Below are 17,518 nucleotides of genomic sequence, written 5' to 3'. Positions count from 1 at the left end.
TAATTAAACAAAATAAATCAACTTATATTTCACAATCACTACATGTACACATATTTATAAATACAATTATGTTGTCAATATAACTGCAAAGAACCATGATAAATCGGATTATGGCATTAAGGATGAATGAATGATATAATTGATATATATCTTGCTGCTAATTAGGTTTAACCAGGTGAGAACAATTCTTCCTTCATATTTAATCCCCAAGAATGTAATCCATAATTTCAGTTATAATTGAAAGGGTAAATGTGACCATACAACACTAGAATGTTCATTTTTACCACCTACCTTCAAATAACCTAGCAATTAAAAACAGCTGAATAAACACATAAACACATAACCTCAGAGTATATTGCACATAAACACTGAATTATTAATCAACATACTTGCTTGCAATATACTTAATTTTATTTCACTTCATTTGGGCAAACTGTTACTGGACGAAAAAACAGTAGCCATGCATATTATTAAAAAAAAGACAACTGATTAAATTGCAGAATAAACACTGGTGCTGACTGAAATGTTTCACACCAGACCAAATAACTGACGTGTGGTGACTCATTCTATCTATGCAGCAACTAGAAAAACCATGGGTGTAGAGTTTCACTGAACCATGTCCTAAATTTGATGGTTGAAGCACATCTATATCGATCAAAACTCAGATGCGAACGAAGTACATTTCAGTTCGCTTAAACCTCATGTTTTATGCAGCACCACAAAAGATCCATTCTTTGCCAAAGGTGGAATCCACACGTGTTTTGAGGTTGTGCTCCCTGGGCCTCATTATGTTCGTTGTAGACGTTCTCTGTGTGAATCCAGCCACAGATGCACATCCTGTCACTGATCATCCTCCACTGGGCCAGAATATATGGATTACGCAATGTCCTGGCATTGTTATTTCAGCTCGACCATCGAGATTTGTGAACAACACTTGTTTACTCTTCGCCTGCAAAACCAGGGGAAGACGATCCTGTGAGCAATGAGATGTGGAGATTACTTTCACGCCTTGCTATGGATGTTCCTTCGAGTAGACCGGGCATCTACTGCATGTGTGATAAACCAATGCTTTCAGTCCAAATTGAACTGACTTGAATTTTGGTATAAATTAAATATGTTACAAATGATCCCACTACATAAGGGTAACCTTTTATTCGTCGTTGACATTAATATGAAATCCAGAACATTTATAGCAAATCATAACTCATATACCACTGCTGTGCCAACGTGAACACTCCCTAGGCAGTAAACAACACCAAGGGTTTTTTAAGTCATCTACATTTATATTTAGTCATGTACTGACTTATCTAAAGCAGTAACTGAAACCAAAACAAACAAAAAAACAGTACCAGCATCTGAAATTCACTTGACTGTGATTGTTGTGAAGAAGTCGCAAAAAGAACTTTGGATCAATATGTGTGTTGGCATGTGCACTTTGTGAAGTTAGGGTGATGTGGCGGGTGTACGTGCGCTCAGGGTTTGTGGGGGCAGAAGGGTTTCGTTCAACTGGCCCAGCGAGTCGGCATCTACCCTGCCCGGCCGTCCACATCGATGCCCACATCATCCTCGTCCTCCTCCTCTTCATCATCATCATCATCTGCAAAAGATGAGAGTATAAAGGGTCATTCACACAGAAAACGTTTTTGCATTCCACTGTGCTGCTTTTCCATTGATTTTCTATGCAAACATGCTCTATTTTGTAAACACGTACGTATTTGACCGCTGCGTCTTTTGCAGCGCCTCTCGCATAAACAGTGTTCTAAAAATGCGGCGGTCAAATAAAAGAAGTTCAACTTTTTTAACTGTAAAAACATGTTCTAGCAGTTTAAAATTTAAAAGTTCAATTTTCTCAACCCATTCTCAAGTGTGAAGATACCATCAACCCCATACTGATGATCATATACAGGACTGACAGTCTTTAGCACCACATTCCACATTTGTATAAAATTGGCTTTCAAATCTGATTAATATACTGAAAAAGCCCATTCTGGAAAAGGCAAAAAAGGCTTTTGAGCTGGTTGCCCAATGATTTGCAATTTGAAACCATGCTTAGAGAGACTCCTGAATGGCACATGAAAATGTTATTTTCATACAGTAATCAGTTCAACAAGCTAACTTGATTTAAACCCACATTGACAGTCAAAAGTTAATGAGCATTTTAGGCGAGCCATACCTCTGGCGAAGTCGATATTGCGTAGGGCCATGCACTCTTTCTTGAAGCTCACAGAGTAAAGATCCATGTTCTCATAGCTGCGCTCAACTCTCTCCAGGTGCGAGGTATTCGATGCCTCTGCAATTCTTGCAAACAAGAAACCAATTCAGGGGATGTACAAAACGTGAAATACTCATTAATGTTGCAGAAAGGATCAACACTTACTTTTGAAAGAGGGGTTTGGAACTCTGAATTGCATGTATGAGAGAGAAAAGAAGTTTATTTTATGACAAGATAACATAAAAAGTATGTATAAAATATATTGAATTTCTACAGGTTTCCCACTCATCAATTTTCATGATCTTGTTCATTGCTGGCATAGATTTTCATGCCATTCATAGATTTAAATAATTATGCTTCCAATAAGACTCTTAAACAGACAGAATGATATTTTCACACTAGCTTGGGGATAGTTTTTTTCTCGAAACATTTACAAATATTTCAGAGCACAGCAAAACTAGGAAATGGTATATTTCTCATTTCCATGTATTTTCTAGGCTTTAAAAAAATTAAGATTTGTTTTTAAATATTCTTAAAAAATAGAGAGAGAAAGTTTTCCATTATTGTGGTAAACGTGTTTCTATAATCCATCTTAAAGGACCTGTAAGAAAACAGCCATCTCAGGTTCTTCCAGTGTCTGTGTTCCTGTCTCCATGATTTTGGTCATGGTCTCCAGATGATCTCCATACTTCCTTGTAAGGCCACGTATGTAATTCAGTTTCTCTTCCTGTTCAGCATTCACTTTCAGGTTCATTTCTCTCTTCCTGTCCTCCAGGATAGCGTACAAGTGGTCAAACTTTTCACACACATTGGACTTCTGTCGCCTGCCATTTTCCTATAAATATACAAATAATATACAGGTAAATATTAATACAATCATATTTATAAATGTACAGTATATAATAGATCAAATTATATGTATATTATGTAAACTACTGTTCAAAAGTGTTATATTTAATCAGCATAAATGTTATCTAAAGTGACACTTCTTTTGAACATTTTATACTTCAAAGAATCCTGAAAAAGGGGAGAGATATAAATATATATATATATATATATATATATATATATATTTAAATAGAAACCAGTAATACGTTTTTTTCTACTTCAAAGAAACGCAGCCATGGTGAGCATAAGATACTTCTTTCAAAATCTTACCAACCACTTTTGAGCGGTAATGTATCTATATTTAATCAGTCCTACTCAACCCGCTCCGAGTGGGATTCGAACCGGCCTCTCTAGAGTGGGAGGGCTAACAAGGATCCTAAAGACCGCTCGCGCGCTTCTTGAGGCCAGGGGAGTGAGGTTTACACACACAGATCTTACTGGCCTACGTCCGTTACACTCACCCCCCGTAAATCTCACTCCCATCCGGGTCACGCCACCAAATGTAACCGGTCCTACTCGACCCGCTCCGAGCGGGAATCGAACCGGCGTCTCCAGAGTGGGAGGGCAAACAAGGATAATAAAGACCGCTCGTGCGCTTCTTGAGGCCAGGGGAGTGAGGTTTACACGCACAGATCTTACTGGCCTACGTCTGTTACACTCACCCCCCTAAACCTCCCTCCCATTCAGGTCACGGCACCAAATGTAACTGATCCTATTCGACTTGCTCCGAGCGGGATTCAAACCGGGTTCTCCGGCGTGCAAGGCTGGCGCGCTCACGAGGACACTAAAGACCACAGCTTCTAGCATCAGTTGCTAGTGCGCGTGGTGAGGCCAGGGGAGTGAGGTTTACACACACAGCTCTTACTGGCCTCTGTCTGTTATATATAGCATAATCTGTGCATATAATTTTACTAAAGAACGTCACTTCATGGATACTATTGGGTGATTGGAACACATCTTCAATGTACAGGAACTATGCCTCACCATAGTGTTTTAAATGTTAAGGTTTGAAACTTTCCCCTTGCAAATCAATAGTTTGACTACCTGTTTCTTTCCTTCGACCGCATCTAACCCTCAACCTTGCTCACAATGACTTTCTGTCAGAGGAGCCATATGCTCAACAGAGACGGCTCATTTCTGCTTGCTTGTCAATCATGGAGCCTCTGTGAACGCAACTGTGAGGTCTGGAGAGAATCCAGCTTCCTGCCTGCCTGCTCGTCCATGCCAGAGCGCGTGTATCTTTTGTCAGAGGAAGCGTTCTTACGTTCCTCATCAATAATCCTGTTCTTATGGCAGGCTTTGGGGAGGGAGAAGCCCCCACACAGGGTGACTAACCTCTATGGTTCTGCAGGTCTCCTCCAACTGACTGATGATGCCTTGGATTCTGTCATTATTGCCCACCATCATTGATATTCCATCCGTGAGCTCTGTCTGGAGATGAGGACGTGGGTAAGCATATTAACACACACACTGTAAAAATATATGCATTTTTAAAACGCATGCACGCTGATGCAAACTCTGGCGTACTTATGCAGACAATCATAAATATTAATATGCCCTGAAAGCGCTAGATTTTTTACCTTTTGGGTCTGATAAATACTGGTAAGAGGGGCCACTTCACAGTCCTTATGGGAGCCAAACACTTTACACATTGAACAAGTGGGGACGCTGCAGGTCAGACAGTATATGTTGATTTTCTCGTCCTCATGGATCTCACACATCGACTGGTCATCCTTCCTCTCAGGAGACGGTCTGCTGCTGTGGAGAATTACAGATCCATGAGTATCAATGTCTGACATCTGAGGTTAAACACATAAGTCAGATTTTTACTTTTCAAAGGTTCAAAACCTCTCGGCATTGCCTCAGATGAGGACATGAGTTCATAACAATGCTTACTGAAATAACCAGGGTTCACAAGGCCATACTGAAGGACTGTGATGTGTGTCAGTATGCCTAAGACACTAAACACTGAGTGGTGGAACTAAAAATAGGTTTCCAGCCCTTAGCCTTCTGACCTGTCTGAGTCACAGGTCGTGGGAGTCACATGGACACAGAGGAATCTGTCTGTACACATTGACAGACACTGACTGAATTATAAAGCTTTAAAAGACAACCTCTCATCTAAAACAAGCTATTTTTGAATACATAAAGTGAAACGCTTAAGTGCTATGCAAAGTGATGGGGCGGTAGAGAACTTAATAGTTCAACCCTCGGGAATTTCATTCTTAAAAGCATGTCTGCTCTTATTTTGAGTTTCTTCAGGTTTCTTAATTTCATGCACTTTACTAAAAGGATAAAGGATTATTACACTGTAACATTGCAAATATTACTTTAAACAGCTGTTTTAAACTCAAAAAATTTTTTGCTGGTATAAATTATTATACTTAGGTTGATTCAATATACCTTTTTCAGTATACCTCAACAAAAGAGGTAACTATGAAAGCCCATTTCTACCACATAAAAGAGAAAAAAACATTCTTTAGTAATTCATGATTATGACAAGAATGGTCATAATTATTACATAAATGTCAAAATGAATTATGAGATAAGAAGTCAAAATTCTGAGAAATATAAGAACAAATAGACGAAAATACTTTTTAATGTCCAAATTTCGCCGTTTTAATGTCATATTTTCGACTTGTCATAATTAGGACTTTTTATGTCAATTTAACTTTTTGTTATAATTTCAACTTTTTGTCTCATAATTATGACTTTTTGTCTCGATTTCACAGACACAATTTAGATTAAGCCAGGATTAGGCCTTAGTTCAATTAGGACAAGTAGCTTTTATAATCGTGCCTTAGGAAAAAAAACATTATTGATGTGCATCTTGAGACAAAACAATGTCACTGGCATATTTTAACACATGCCAGTGCAAGTTGCTTTCAGTTAAATCAGCTGAAACATGAATTTTTAGCCTGGGACTAGCTTAAGCCTTGTCTGTGAAACCGAGTGTTTATGTCATCACTATGATTTATTTACCAAGCTGAAAATGACTCGTGGTTAAAGAGTCATTTGTGCACTCTGTAATGATTCAACCTACTTCATTCTGTATTACACAAGGGATCTTGTTAAACCACATGGACATCCTATTAGAGCTTCCTGAGGTGTCCATTTCCCAGATCTAACCTGATGTACTCCTGTTTGTACATGTCAATGATGTTTTCCACCAAAAGGTTTCTCTGCAGACCATAGACACCATGGCGGTCCAGCACAACTTCATGCCTGCAGGATGGACACTTGAAACGGCCCCCGGATGTCACGGAGCCTCCTCTGGTGGGAAGGTAGGGATTTGAGGACTATATGGGGAGTGTTTATAGGACAGCAAATTAATAAAACATTAAATATATATATTTAACTGTTTATTTACAAATATTCATATATTTTAACTTTCTGTGTAAGGTACATCCCAAAATAGCCAATTTGTTTTAAAATAAGTGAATGAGCCATAGCAAAACTCTGATAACCAATGATAAAACTACAGTAATATATAATACAAATCTCAGTTAACATTTTAAATTGTTCAAAATAATTTCTGAAAACATCCACACCGTTAAAACTATTTATTACTTTTTAAAAAGATGGGATGCCAATTTTTGTGTGAAAGGCTAAATTATGTTGACAAACAAAAAAATATTAAAACTGTACCTGGAAAATGTCATTAGCACATTTCCGGCAGAGATTGTGTTGACAGGGAAGAATCACCACCGGTTTCGTGAAGATTTCCAGACAAATGGGACAAATAAGTTGCTTCTCCAAGCTGTCCATCCTGATTTGACGAGCAACGGCTCCACTGAAGTTGAGAATGAGACTGCTGTTGATCGAGGAAATTAAATTGTCCCAATTCTTGTGAGCGGGGTGAACTCAGGCCCTCGCCATTGCCCAACCGCCTGTCTGTACCCTCTATAATGAGGCTTGGCATTCCCCCACGCCAGGGCCCACTATCAGGGAGCGCTGCTGTTTTTAGAAAGCCGCACGTCAGAGGATGCCATGTTTACTTGCCCATATGTGAAAATGATACTGTTGACTGTTGCATCTCTTATTAAACGTAACAAACACAGGGAACTCATAGAAACATAGAATTTAAACATATTAAATACGTAAAAAAATACACAATCCAACTTAAATATAAATTTAATTTTAGTACTGGAACGCTAATAGGATATGACAGACGTGTAATGAAAACATGCGTTTCAGTGCATCATGCAGTAGTTGCCTGTGCAAGCGCCAAGATAAAAAACATAACGCAACCTTTTTAAAGGTTGTTATAGACTTACAATATACCTTTAAACATAATTCAGGTATGAGAATATAACAGTCCAATAATGACAACGCTGTTAAAAAAGGTCTGGAGAATGCGGGCATCGATCCCGCTACCTCTCGCATGCTAAGCGAGCGCTCTACCATTTGAGCTAATTCCCCATGAAGTTTACTACAACGGCTAGGTTTCAAAAAATGACGAAACTGCTGCAAATACAGGGATTGAGTTTACTTGACAGACTACTTCTGCTATTTATGTGGAATTGTTGTAATAGTTTACCATCATCATGTATCAATATTGCACTTTTGTGAATGTATTTGTAGGCTAATGTTGAACATTTGGTTTATTTTTGCCTTTCAGTTTATTTAGATGAAACGACGCGGTTTTTATTTCTAACGAAAATAATCTGTTGATAATGCAATATGATCTATATCCTTTTTAGTCTAGAAATTACACATTGTAAAATTAACGGCCCAAACTACATTATTTACTTGGCTTCTTTTACCGAAATGTACATTTGAGTAAACGAATCAGTTTAAAATATCTTCTATCTAGCGTAGCCAGAGCCTCTGGGTGTGCATAAGAAAAACTGGGTGTGCCAAATTTATTGTCAGATTAATGTGCAAAAAACCCTGACTAACTTTAAAGTTATCACTAACTTTACAGAATAGACTGGGCTGATGTGTAAAACTATACTCAGGCTAGCCACATAACCATAATACTATATAAAATATAACCCAGGGCACGACATTAAGCCTTTTCATTTTGTCCTTCGAACAAGTAAACCGACCATTCACTTGTCCAAGAAAAAAAAATGTGCTTGTCCAGAAAAAAATGACTTTTTTTTATGTGTTGAAGGCTAAATATAATTTATTCTGAAGCAATATTCTCATCCGTGTTCAGTCAGCTTTGACATATTTAAATCTGCATAATTATGATATTTTAACCTTTATAAAGGGCATTTTCCCCTGATCGTTTTAAACATATGCTTCATCTTTCATTTTAAATTTGATCAATAAATTAATTAAAATAAGACACTACAATCAAATTAAATAATTAACACTGAAAAATTACAACTGTATTAAATAATGCTATGAGATTGTTTAAAAATAGTGTAAAATATTTTTTGGAATATACGAATATGAAATATTGGAAAGAATGATACTTTTGAACACGAAACTAAACGACCAGTAGGTGGCGGAAGGGAACCGTCTTAATGAGTGAGTCAATAAGCCATTTATTAAAACGATTCGTTCAAAAGGCTGATTCGTTCAGTAATGAGGGAGTTTAATTGGTCATTGAATCTTTGACTCAACCGATTCGTTCAAAACGCTGAATCATTCAATGAAAACATGGTTATGTGTTCCGCTGAGATGCGTTAGCTTCTGCTATGATCTTTGTCTTGAACTATTCTTGCTGTTGAAATAGAAAAAAAAACAGTCAGTACTGTGTCTAAAATTTAAGTGGCTTAATATGAATTACTTTGAACTGTCATATAAGTGTCACATATTCTCATCCGTGTTCAGTCAGCGTTGACATATTTAAATCTGCATAATTATGATATTTTAACCTTTATAAAGGGCATTTTCCCCTGATCGTTTTAAATATATGCTTCATCTTTCATTTTATCCCTTTAAAACCGCACGTATCATATTTGATACACGAGTTTCTAAGACATATATTGAATCAGTGAGAGCAATACTTTCTTTGAAAACCTGTTGTATCTTTTTTGATACGTGTATTCTACCATCTTGTGGAATTTCACTGTAATTTTAAAAATATTTTAAACTATTTTTAAACAATCTCATAGCATTATTTAATACAGTTGTAATTTCTCAGTGTTAATTATTTAATTTGATTGTAGTGTCTTATTTTAATTAATTTATTGATCAAATTTAAAATGAAAGATGAAGCATATGTTTAAAACGATCAGGGGAAAATGCCCTTTATAAAGGTTAAAATATCATAATTATGCAGATTTAAATATGTCAAAGCTGACTGCAGTAGAGGGGTGATTTTTTAGCTTTTCAAAATGGCGGCTGCGATTGGATCAATCCAGACGCTTTCGGCAGGAAAATAAAGGCTAATTTCAAGTTGTTAAGGTAAAAAATAATATTGGATTGCGCCTGATATAATTAATTTAACACTTTCTGAATTAAAATAATGCATAATTACTTAATAATTTAATCGTTAAATTACAAGTAAATCGTGTTGGAAATTGTGTATCAAATTTGATACTGCAGGTATTAATGGTGCTTTATGTCTAAACAGTAATGTCAAATTGTAGTAATGTTATCTACTTTATGACTACCGCAAAGTAAAATAAAAGGACTGTAAAAAAGATCTATGTAAAAAAAAAAGAGAGAAAAACTGCCTAAAATGTTCTATGTTTTCAAAAATGTTAAAGGCATAATAGATTTTCCCTTTCGAGAGGTCTCTCCTATTGCGTAAGTAGCTTACGCTATGGGAAAACTCCTTTTCTCGAGAATATTGAAGTCTTTATGTAAAACGCATTGCAGCTGCACAGCTGACAGCAATGAACGAAGGCAGCTCGGTCATTGGCTGTGCTGCGGCAACTTGCTCGAACCAATGACGGGGCGACTCTGAATGCGCGACCAATGAGCGCGCTTCGCGCCCGCGCGCGTCAGAGCCCGCCAAGATGGGCGTGGCCAAGAGCTATATATTGGGCGCCCCGTCATGAGAGTTCTTTAGATTTAATCTCCTTCAGCGAACACCTTCTTCGCTGGATCCTCCGGATTATTGAAGCTTCGCCGTCGAAAAGCATACCAGCGGGATTTGCTACGAGGACGTCGGCACCTTCAGCCGCCTTCTAACGCGATCCTACTGAGCCATCCGGCGTACTGCTCACGCAAGTATTTACATCTGTTCGCTCTGCGACACTTGTAAAAGAGCAAATTTTCCAAGGCGTTGTTTCAAATGCCTTCCTGCGCGTCGTGCAGAGACCTTCTCCCGGACGGGGATCGTCACATCATCTGCGCTCGCTGCCTGGGCCGGGACCACGCAGAAGCTGCTTTGACCAAGGGCGGATGCCCCGAATGTGACGACCTGGGTCTCTCCGCACTGCGGGCTCGCCTCGCCGCTTTCGCCGTGAGCGAGCCCATCGCCGCCATCCCTCTGTTCGAGCCGCGCACTAAGAAAAAGCGCCGCTCACAGAGGCTTCCTGAACCTGAGCTCAGTGACGTCACGCCGAGCCAGTCTCCGCGTGCTTCACCGCCGCTCTTGCCTTCCCCACCGCCAGTTCAGTTCACCCAGCCGGACCCACACCCCTCTAGCAGAGCGGTGGGCCTTGTGACTTTCGGCGCGTCCGAGGACGACGGGGGAATGGATGACAGCTTGTCAATCGACGCTGCATCGGACGACTGGCCGGGCTCCACTCTCGACCCCGCCCCGTCGACGCTAGCTAGCGCGAGCGGGGGCTCCACCATGGATAGCGAGATTATCCGCGTTCTCTCTAAGGCCGTGGAAGACCTCGGGCTCGATTGGTCTTCTCCAGAAGAACCAACCCGGAGCCGACTGGATGAGTGGTTTCTGCAGGGGCGCCAGCAGGCCCCTCGGCAAAGGCCTTCTCCCTTCTTCCCGGAAGTTCACGACGAACTCACCAAGTCGTGGAAAGCCCCCCACTCTGCGCGCCTAAAGCCTTCTTTTTCTTCCTCGCTCTCCTCTGTGGACGGCGCAAAGGAAAGAGGCTACGAGGGAACACCGCCCCTCGAGGAGGCCGTGGCCAATCATCTCTGCCCGCCCTCCACCACCGGATGGAAAGCCAAAGCTTCCCACCCCTCGAAGCCCTGCCGCACTACTTCAGCTCTCGCCGGTCGCGCCTACGCCGCCGCCGGCCAAGCTGCATCAGCGCTTCACTCTATGGCGGTACTTCAAGTGTTCCAAGCCAAGCTTCTCCGCTCTATGGACGAGTCTGGCCCCGAACCCGAAGCCTTTAAGGACCTACGCAGCGCGACTGACATAGCCCTGCGAGCCACGAAGGCCACCGCCCAGTCTATCGGCCGTGCCATGGCTAATTTGACTGTTCTCGAGCGCCATCTGTGGTTGACTCTGACTGAGATGAAGGACGCGGATAAGGCGCCATTTCTCGACGCGCCTATCTCCACCAGCGGGCTGTTTGGACCGGCGGTTAAGGGTTTCGCCGAACGCTTCACTGAGGCCCAGAATGCTTCACAAGCTATGCGGCATTTCCTGCCCAAGCGCTCCAGCTCATCGCAGAGCAGACAGAGGCCGCCGCAGCCGCAGCGGGCTAGAACAGCCCCCACCGCCTCTCAGCCCGCGCCTCAGGCTGACGCTCGACGCCGCTCGCGCTCTCACAACCGCAAGCCGCCTTCTGAGCGACGGGGTCCTCGGCCCAAGATTGTGCTGAACCCCGAGCCTCGAAAGCCGTCCTAGCCACAAGAATGAAAAGAGAGAGTGCGTGTCTCGCAAAAGCCGGACCACTCTCTCTGCAAAAGCTCAAGCATTACCCAGTCCCCTTACAGGCGGCTGGATATGTTCATACAGCAGTCAATGGGCCAGTCACAGAGCTCGCTCACCTGCAAACAAACGCCGTTTTTACGGCGACGCACAGAAAACACAAAAAGAGTCTTTTTCTGCCTGTGTCACTAAGGGTTCACATGTCCACAAGGTGTGCATTCCCAGATACTGTCAAAACAGTGCCAAATTCATTCCCAGCTCAAGCTGCGCACCCCATGAATGTAGATCACGTGCCTACGGTCATGTACGCACCACTACACACAAGCACTGTTCACACAGTTATAAATTCATCCCCAGTAAAAGCGGGAAACATTATAAAAGTGACGCGTGTGCCTACCACTGTTTATGCACCCCCACTTATAAACACTGTCCTTACAGTGTCAAACACAACCCCAGCCCAGGCTGCGAGTTTTACAGACACAGCGCGCGCTGCTGTAATCACACACGCGCCCATTCACTCAGCTGCTCAGCGCGCGCCCGCGCCTCTGAGAGCTATGAGCTCAGGCGATTCGCTGGCCGGGTCCCTGCGTCACAGCGGCCCGCCCCTAGCCTGTATTCAGCCCATATCTGTACACGCAGCGGCATGGGAAAATATTCCAGATATGCCGAAATGGGTATTGAATATAGTAAAGCACGGATACTCGCTCCAGTTCGCTCGCAGACCACCACGTTTTACGACTGTGGTTGAGACGAAAGTGAGAAAAGAGTGCTCACATGTTCTACGCACCGAGGTGCGCAAACTAATAGAAAAGGGCGCTGTGGAAACTGTTCCCCCCTCTCTGAGCGAGGCAGGTTTTTACAGCCGCTATTTTCTCGTCCCGAAAAAGGATGGCGGTCTCCGCCCCATCCTAGATCTCAGACACCTGAACAAAGCACTAATGATTCGCTCGTTCAGAATGTTAACAACCAAGCATATCCTCGCGCAAGTACGCCCAGGAGATTGGTTTCTCTCAGTGGATCTGAAAGATGCTTACTTTCACATTCCAATAGCGCCTCATCACAGGCCGTTTCTGAGATTCGCTTTCGAGGGACAGTCGTACCAGTACACAGTACTTCCGTTCGGCCTGTCCCTGGCTCCCCGTACATTCACGAAATGTATGGATGCAGCACTTTCCCCCCTAAGGCGAAGGGGAGTGCGAATACTGAATTATCTCGACGATTGGCTGATTCTAGCACAATCAGAGAGTCAGTTAATAACACACAGATCTTGGATTATCAGCCATTTAGAATGCCTGGGTCTAAGAATCAATTTTGCAAAAAGCATACTATCTCCCAGCCAGAGGATTTCTTTCCTGGGAATAGTTCTAGACTCGATGCAAATGACAGCGCGTCTCTCATCAGAGCGCGCGCTCACCATCCGGCGCCTTGCAACATCATTCAGGGCGGGCGCGCTCGCCCCCGTCAAGCGGTTTCAGAGGATGCTCGGTCTCATGGCCTCAGCATCGGCCGTACTCCAGCTAGGATTGTTGCATATGCGCCCTCTCCAACGCTGGCTCAAGAGCCGCGTCCCTACTCACGCGTGGCGTTCGGGCCACCTTTTAATCAGAGCGAACCACGGCTGTATAAAAGCCCTGACGCACTGGAAAGCCGCCGACTGGTACCAGTCAGGCGTGAGTCTGGGTGTGAACACAAGGAGAAAGATGATAACGACAGATGCCTCCAAAATAGGTTGGGGGGCCCTTTACGAGGGCAGGCCTGTCTCCGGCTTTTGGTCAAACCCGGAGAAGCGCCTACACATAAACTGTCTGGAAATGAAAGCGGTCGCTTTGGCTCTCAGAGCCCTGCTCCCACAGCTGAGAAACGAACACGTCTTGGTCCGAACGGACAACATGACGGTAGTATCGTACATAAATCGCCAGGGTGGACTCAGGTCGAGCTCCATGCATTCACTGGCCAGGAGACTCATTTTATGGTCCCAGCACAACTTGCGCTCGCTGAGAGCAGCGCATGTGCCAGGTGCCCTGAACCAGGGGGCGGACATGCTATCCAGAGACAAAATTCTCCCAGGAGAATGGGCTCTCAACCCGCTGACGATTCACTGGTTATGGAAAACCTTTGGCAAAGCGGAGATCGACCTCTTCGCCTCCAAGGAGAATGCGCACTGCCCTCTTTTCTTCACGAAAAGCATGGATGCGCTCGCCCAGAGCTGGCCGAGCCGTCCCTTATATGCCTTTCCCCCGATCGCGATGCTACCGCAGGTCATCAGTCGGGTCAGAGAGGAGAAAGACGCAGTGCTGCTGATAGCCCCACTCTGGAAGAACCAAACATGGTTTCCAGATCTGATGCAAATGCAATCTGCACCACGGCCGATTCCACTGAGGCCAGACCTCCTCAGTCAGGCCAACGGGATGATATTTCATCCCCGCCCCGATCTGTGGGCCCTTCATGCATGGCCCCTCAACGGGTTCCCAGGAACCTCACGAGCGGAGCACTAAAAACCATCGCTGAGGCGCGGGCGCCCTCCACGAGACGCTTATATGCCCAGAAATGGAAAGTGTTCAGTGTCTGGTGTAATGCCAAGGGCCTGAACCCTGAAACATGCGAGATTACGAACGTACTCGCTTTTCTACAAGGGCTTCTGGAGGCGGGCCGCGCCCCCTCCACGCTCAAAGTATATGTGGCGGCCATCACAGCATCACACGACCCTGTAATGGAACGTCCATTGGGAAGAAACGACCTAATTATTCGTTTCCTAAGGGGCGCTAGGAGGATGAACCCTTCACGCCCCCCCTCAGTGCCGATCTGGGACCTAGCTACTGTCCTAGACGCTCTTAAAGGGCCTCCGTTCGAACCACTCCGAACCGTGCACCTTAAACAGCTCTCGCTCAAGACTGCGCTCTTGCTGGCACTCGCCTCGGTCAAGAGAGTGGGCGACCTGCACGCGCTTTCGACAAGCGCTGCCTGCCTAGAATTCGGACCTAACGACTGCAGGGTCGTCCTTAGACCGAAACATGGGTATATTCCTAAAGTGCTCACCACTCCCTTCAGAGCACAGGTTATCTCCCTAACTGCGCTATCGTCCCCAGCAGACGAACACGACGCTAATCTACTCTGCCCCGTTAGGGCTCTCAGAGTGTATTTGGAGCGTTCTGCCCTATTCAGACAGACAGAACAACTGTTTGTATGCTTTGGCGGCCGTACGAAAGGTTCCACCGTTTCAAAGCAGAGAATCTCTCACTGGATAGTTGAAGCTATAGCGCTGGCTTATGAAGCTAAGGGACTTCAATGCCCCTGGGGAGTCAAAGCACACTCCACCAGGAGTGTGGCTTCTTCCTGGGCATGGTTGAGCGGGATACCGATCGAGGATATTTGTGCGGCGGCAGGCTGGGCCTCACCGTCCACATTTATCAGGTTCTACAACCTACAGGTCCCGACACTGCATTCCAATGTACTATCAGCATGATGCTAGTTGAACTACGAGTTCGTATCTAGATTATGTATGTGCTTGTGTCACACTGAGCGCCTTCTAGCCGCTCTGTATTCTTTCCCACATATAAAGCTCGCCTCTGCCGGCTAGTTGGATGATAACTTTGCTTTTTTAGCTCAGGCACCTGCCTCTGGCTATCATAAGGCGAAGTTCAGCACGCACGGCGTTTTGCATGGTGTTCCCATAGCGTAAGCTACTTACGCAATAGGAGAGACCTCTCGAAAGGGAACGACTCGGTTACTAACGTAACCTCGGTTCCCTGAGAGGAGGGAACGAGTATTGCGTAAGCTGCCGTGCTTGTGCTTGGTTAGTTCGCTTCAGTCGTTTTAACCTAAAGAACTCTCATGACGGGGCGCCCAATATATAGCTCTTGGCCACGCCCATCTTGGCGGGCTCTGACGCGCGCGGGCGCGAAGCGCGCTCATTGGTCGCGCATTCAGAGTCGCCCCGTCATTGGTTCGAGCAAGTTGCCGCAGCACAGCCAATGACCGAGCTGCCTTCGTTCATTGCTGTCAGCTGTGCAGCTGCAATGCGTTTTACATAAAGACTTCAATATTCTCGAGAAAAGGAGTTTTCCCATAGCGTAAGCTACTTACGCAATACTCGTTCCCTCCTCTCAGGGAACCGAGGTTACGTTAGTAACCGAGTCGTTTTGTATCTAAAATCTACACTGTTGTAAGCAAAACGTTCCCAAGTACTGATGTATCAAATGTGATACAAAAAAATCATAAACAAAATGAGTTGGCAAAAAATTTTTTTTTGATTTTGATTCAAGGCTCAATAAACATCTAATTTCCAAAAATATATAATTTTCTGCCATTTTTTTAATGTGTCAGGCTTTAAAGGCTTAAATTTGATAAAAAAAAATGAATTAAAATAAGACACTATATACCAATCAAATTAAATAATTAACACTGAAAATGAGATTGTTTAAAATACTTTAAAATGTTTTTTGGAATATACAAATATGAAATATTGGAAAGAATGATACTTTTGAACACGAAACTAAACCACCAGTAGGTGGCGGCAGGTGACCGTCTTAATGAGTGAGTTATTGAGTCATTTATTCAAATGATTCGTTCAAACTGCTGAATCGTTCAGCAATGAGGCAGTAGTTTAATGCATATGGTTTAATGGGTCATTCAATCTTTGACTCAACCGATTCATTCGAAGCGCTGAATCATTCAGTAATGCGGATATGTTTTCCGGTGAATTGCGCTGTGGTTCTGCTGTGATCTTTGTTTTGAACTATTTTCGCTGCTCAAATAGAACAAAAACAGCCAATATTGTCTAAAATGTAAGTGACTTGATATTAATTACTTGTTTGTTGAACTGTCATATGAAATCAGTGTCACATTTTCAATTGTGATGGTATTCAGCACTCGTGGTCGTATGTTGCTTAACTGTATCATATCATATGTTATAAATGTAAAAACCCTGCATGACTTTTTTAACCGCTGTATGTTAGTTTCTTTGTGTGAACTGTGCTCATCGTTTCCATTCCTCCTCATGAGGCGCGAGCCTCAACAGCACAACCTCGTTACCGTCAGTCAGCGGCTGTTTGCGGATTGGTTGGAAGTCCGAATGTGGGCAGATATTTTTTTATCGATAATAATTACAATATTTGTACATTTAAAATGTATTTTAATTTGTAAAAAAACAACAATAGTCCGAGTTTAGAACATTTTTTTTATTAAGACTTAATAATTCTGCATCTATTTTTTACCCGTGGCTACGCCTATAAATATAAAAACTCCACATGCATTTTACCGCTGTATGTTCACTGAGTTTCTTTGTGTGAGGCGCGCTCATGTTACATACATTTGATTCCATTTCATGAAGCGCCGCTCGAGCCTCAACAGCACAACCTCGGTAACGTTACCGTCAGACAGTCAGCGCTGTTTGCGGATTGGTTGGCAGATATTTTTTTTAACGATAAATTACAAGAAATTAAATTTTAAACTAACAAATATTGTAAGTAAACAACAATAGCCCAAGTTTCGGAAAACATTTTTTAGGAAGACTCAAAATAATTCTGCATTACGCGTCTTCACTGTTATCATTCAGAATGTAGTTACAGACTACGGTGAATTGTTCACCTACAAAACTCGGAGATCGCATGCTATACAACGGGTTCCTTCGATAGCTCAGTTGGTAGAGCGGAGGACTGTAGAGGAATCATTGTAATCCTTAGGTCGCTGGTTCGAATCCGGCTCGAAGGAAACATAGTTTT

General features: G+C 43.1%; 1 protein-coding gene and 2 non-coding genes across 4 annotated transcripts; 1 reads left to right on the top strand and 2 right to left on the bottom strand.

Moving 5' to 3' along the window:
• Positions 1 to 389: 389 nt before the first annotated feature.
• trim55b (tripartite motif containing 55b) lies at positions 390 to 7,557 on the bottom strand. 2 transcript variants are annotated; one of them, XM_077244817.1, is made up of 9 exons: positions 7,385 to 7,557; positions 6,749 to 7,054; positions 6,230 to 6,399; positions 4,681 to 4,858; positions 4,436 to 4,531; positions 2,814 to 3,047; positions 2,378 to 2,400; positions 2,174 to 2,298; positions 390 to 1,597 (listed from the first exon to the last, which is right to left on the bottom strand). In XM_077244817.1, exons 2-9 carry the CDS (start codon positions 6,866 to 6,868, stop codon positions 1,527 to 1,529), a joined length of 1,017 nt encoding a protein of 338 aa, XP_077100932.1. In that variant the 5' UTR covers positions 6,869 to 7,054; positions 7,385 to 7,557; the 3' UTR covers positions 390 to 1,526. The 2 variants fall into 2 exon arrangements, with proteins under 2 accessions (XP_077100932.1, XP_077100933.1); XM_077244818.1 differs by having other exon boundaries at positions 4,681 to 4,855; positions 6,749 to 7,531.
• On the bottom strand, positions 7,450 to 7,522 carry trnaa-agc (transfer RNA alanine (anticodon AGC)). The gene has a single exon. It is a non-coding gene; the product is annotated as a tRNA-Ala (tRNA).
• A 9,864-nt stretch (positions 7,558 to 17,421) lies between the features above and the next one.
• trnay-gua (transfer RNA tyrosine (anticodon GUA)) lies at positions 17,422 to 17,507 on the top strand. Its single transcript is given in 2 exon segments — positions 17,422 to 17,458; positions 17,472 to 17,507. It is a non-coding gene; the product is annotated as a tRNA-Tyr (tRNA).
• The last annotated feature ends 11 nt before the right edge of the window (positions 17,508 to 17,518 follow it).

This window comes from Siphateles boraxobius, unplaced genomic scaffold, assembly GCF_051911475.1.
Source record: "Siphateles boraxobius isolate OS27281-9 unplaced genomic scaffold, OSU_SipBor_1 26, whole genome shotgun sequence".
NCBI classification, from domain to species: Eukaryota; Metazoa; Chordata; class Actinopteri; order Cypriniformes; family Leuciscidae; genus Siphateles; species Siphateles boraxobius.
Note: the sequence above shows the minus strand (reverse complement) of the source record. Positions and strands in the feature narration are given on the sequence as shown.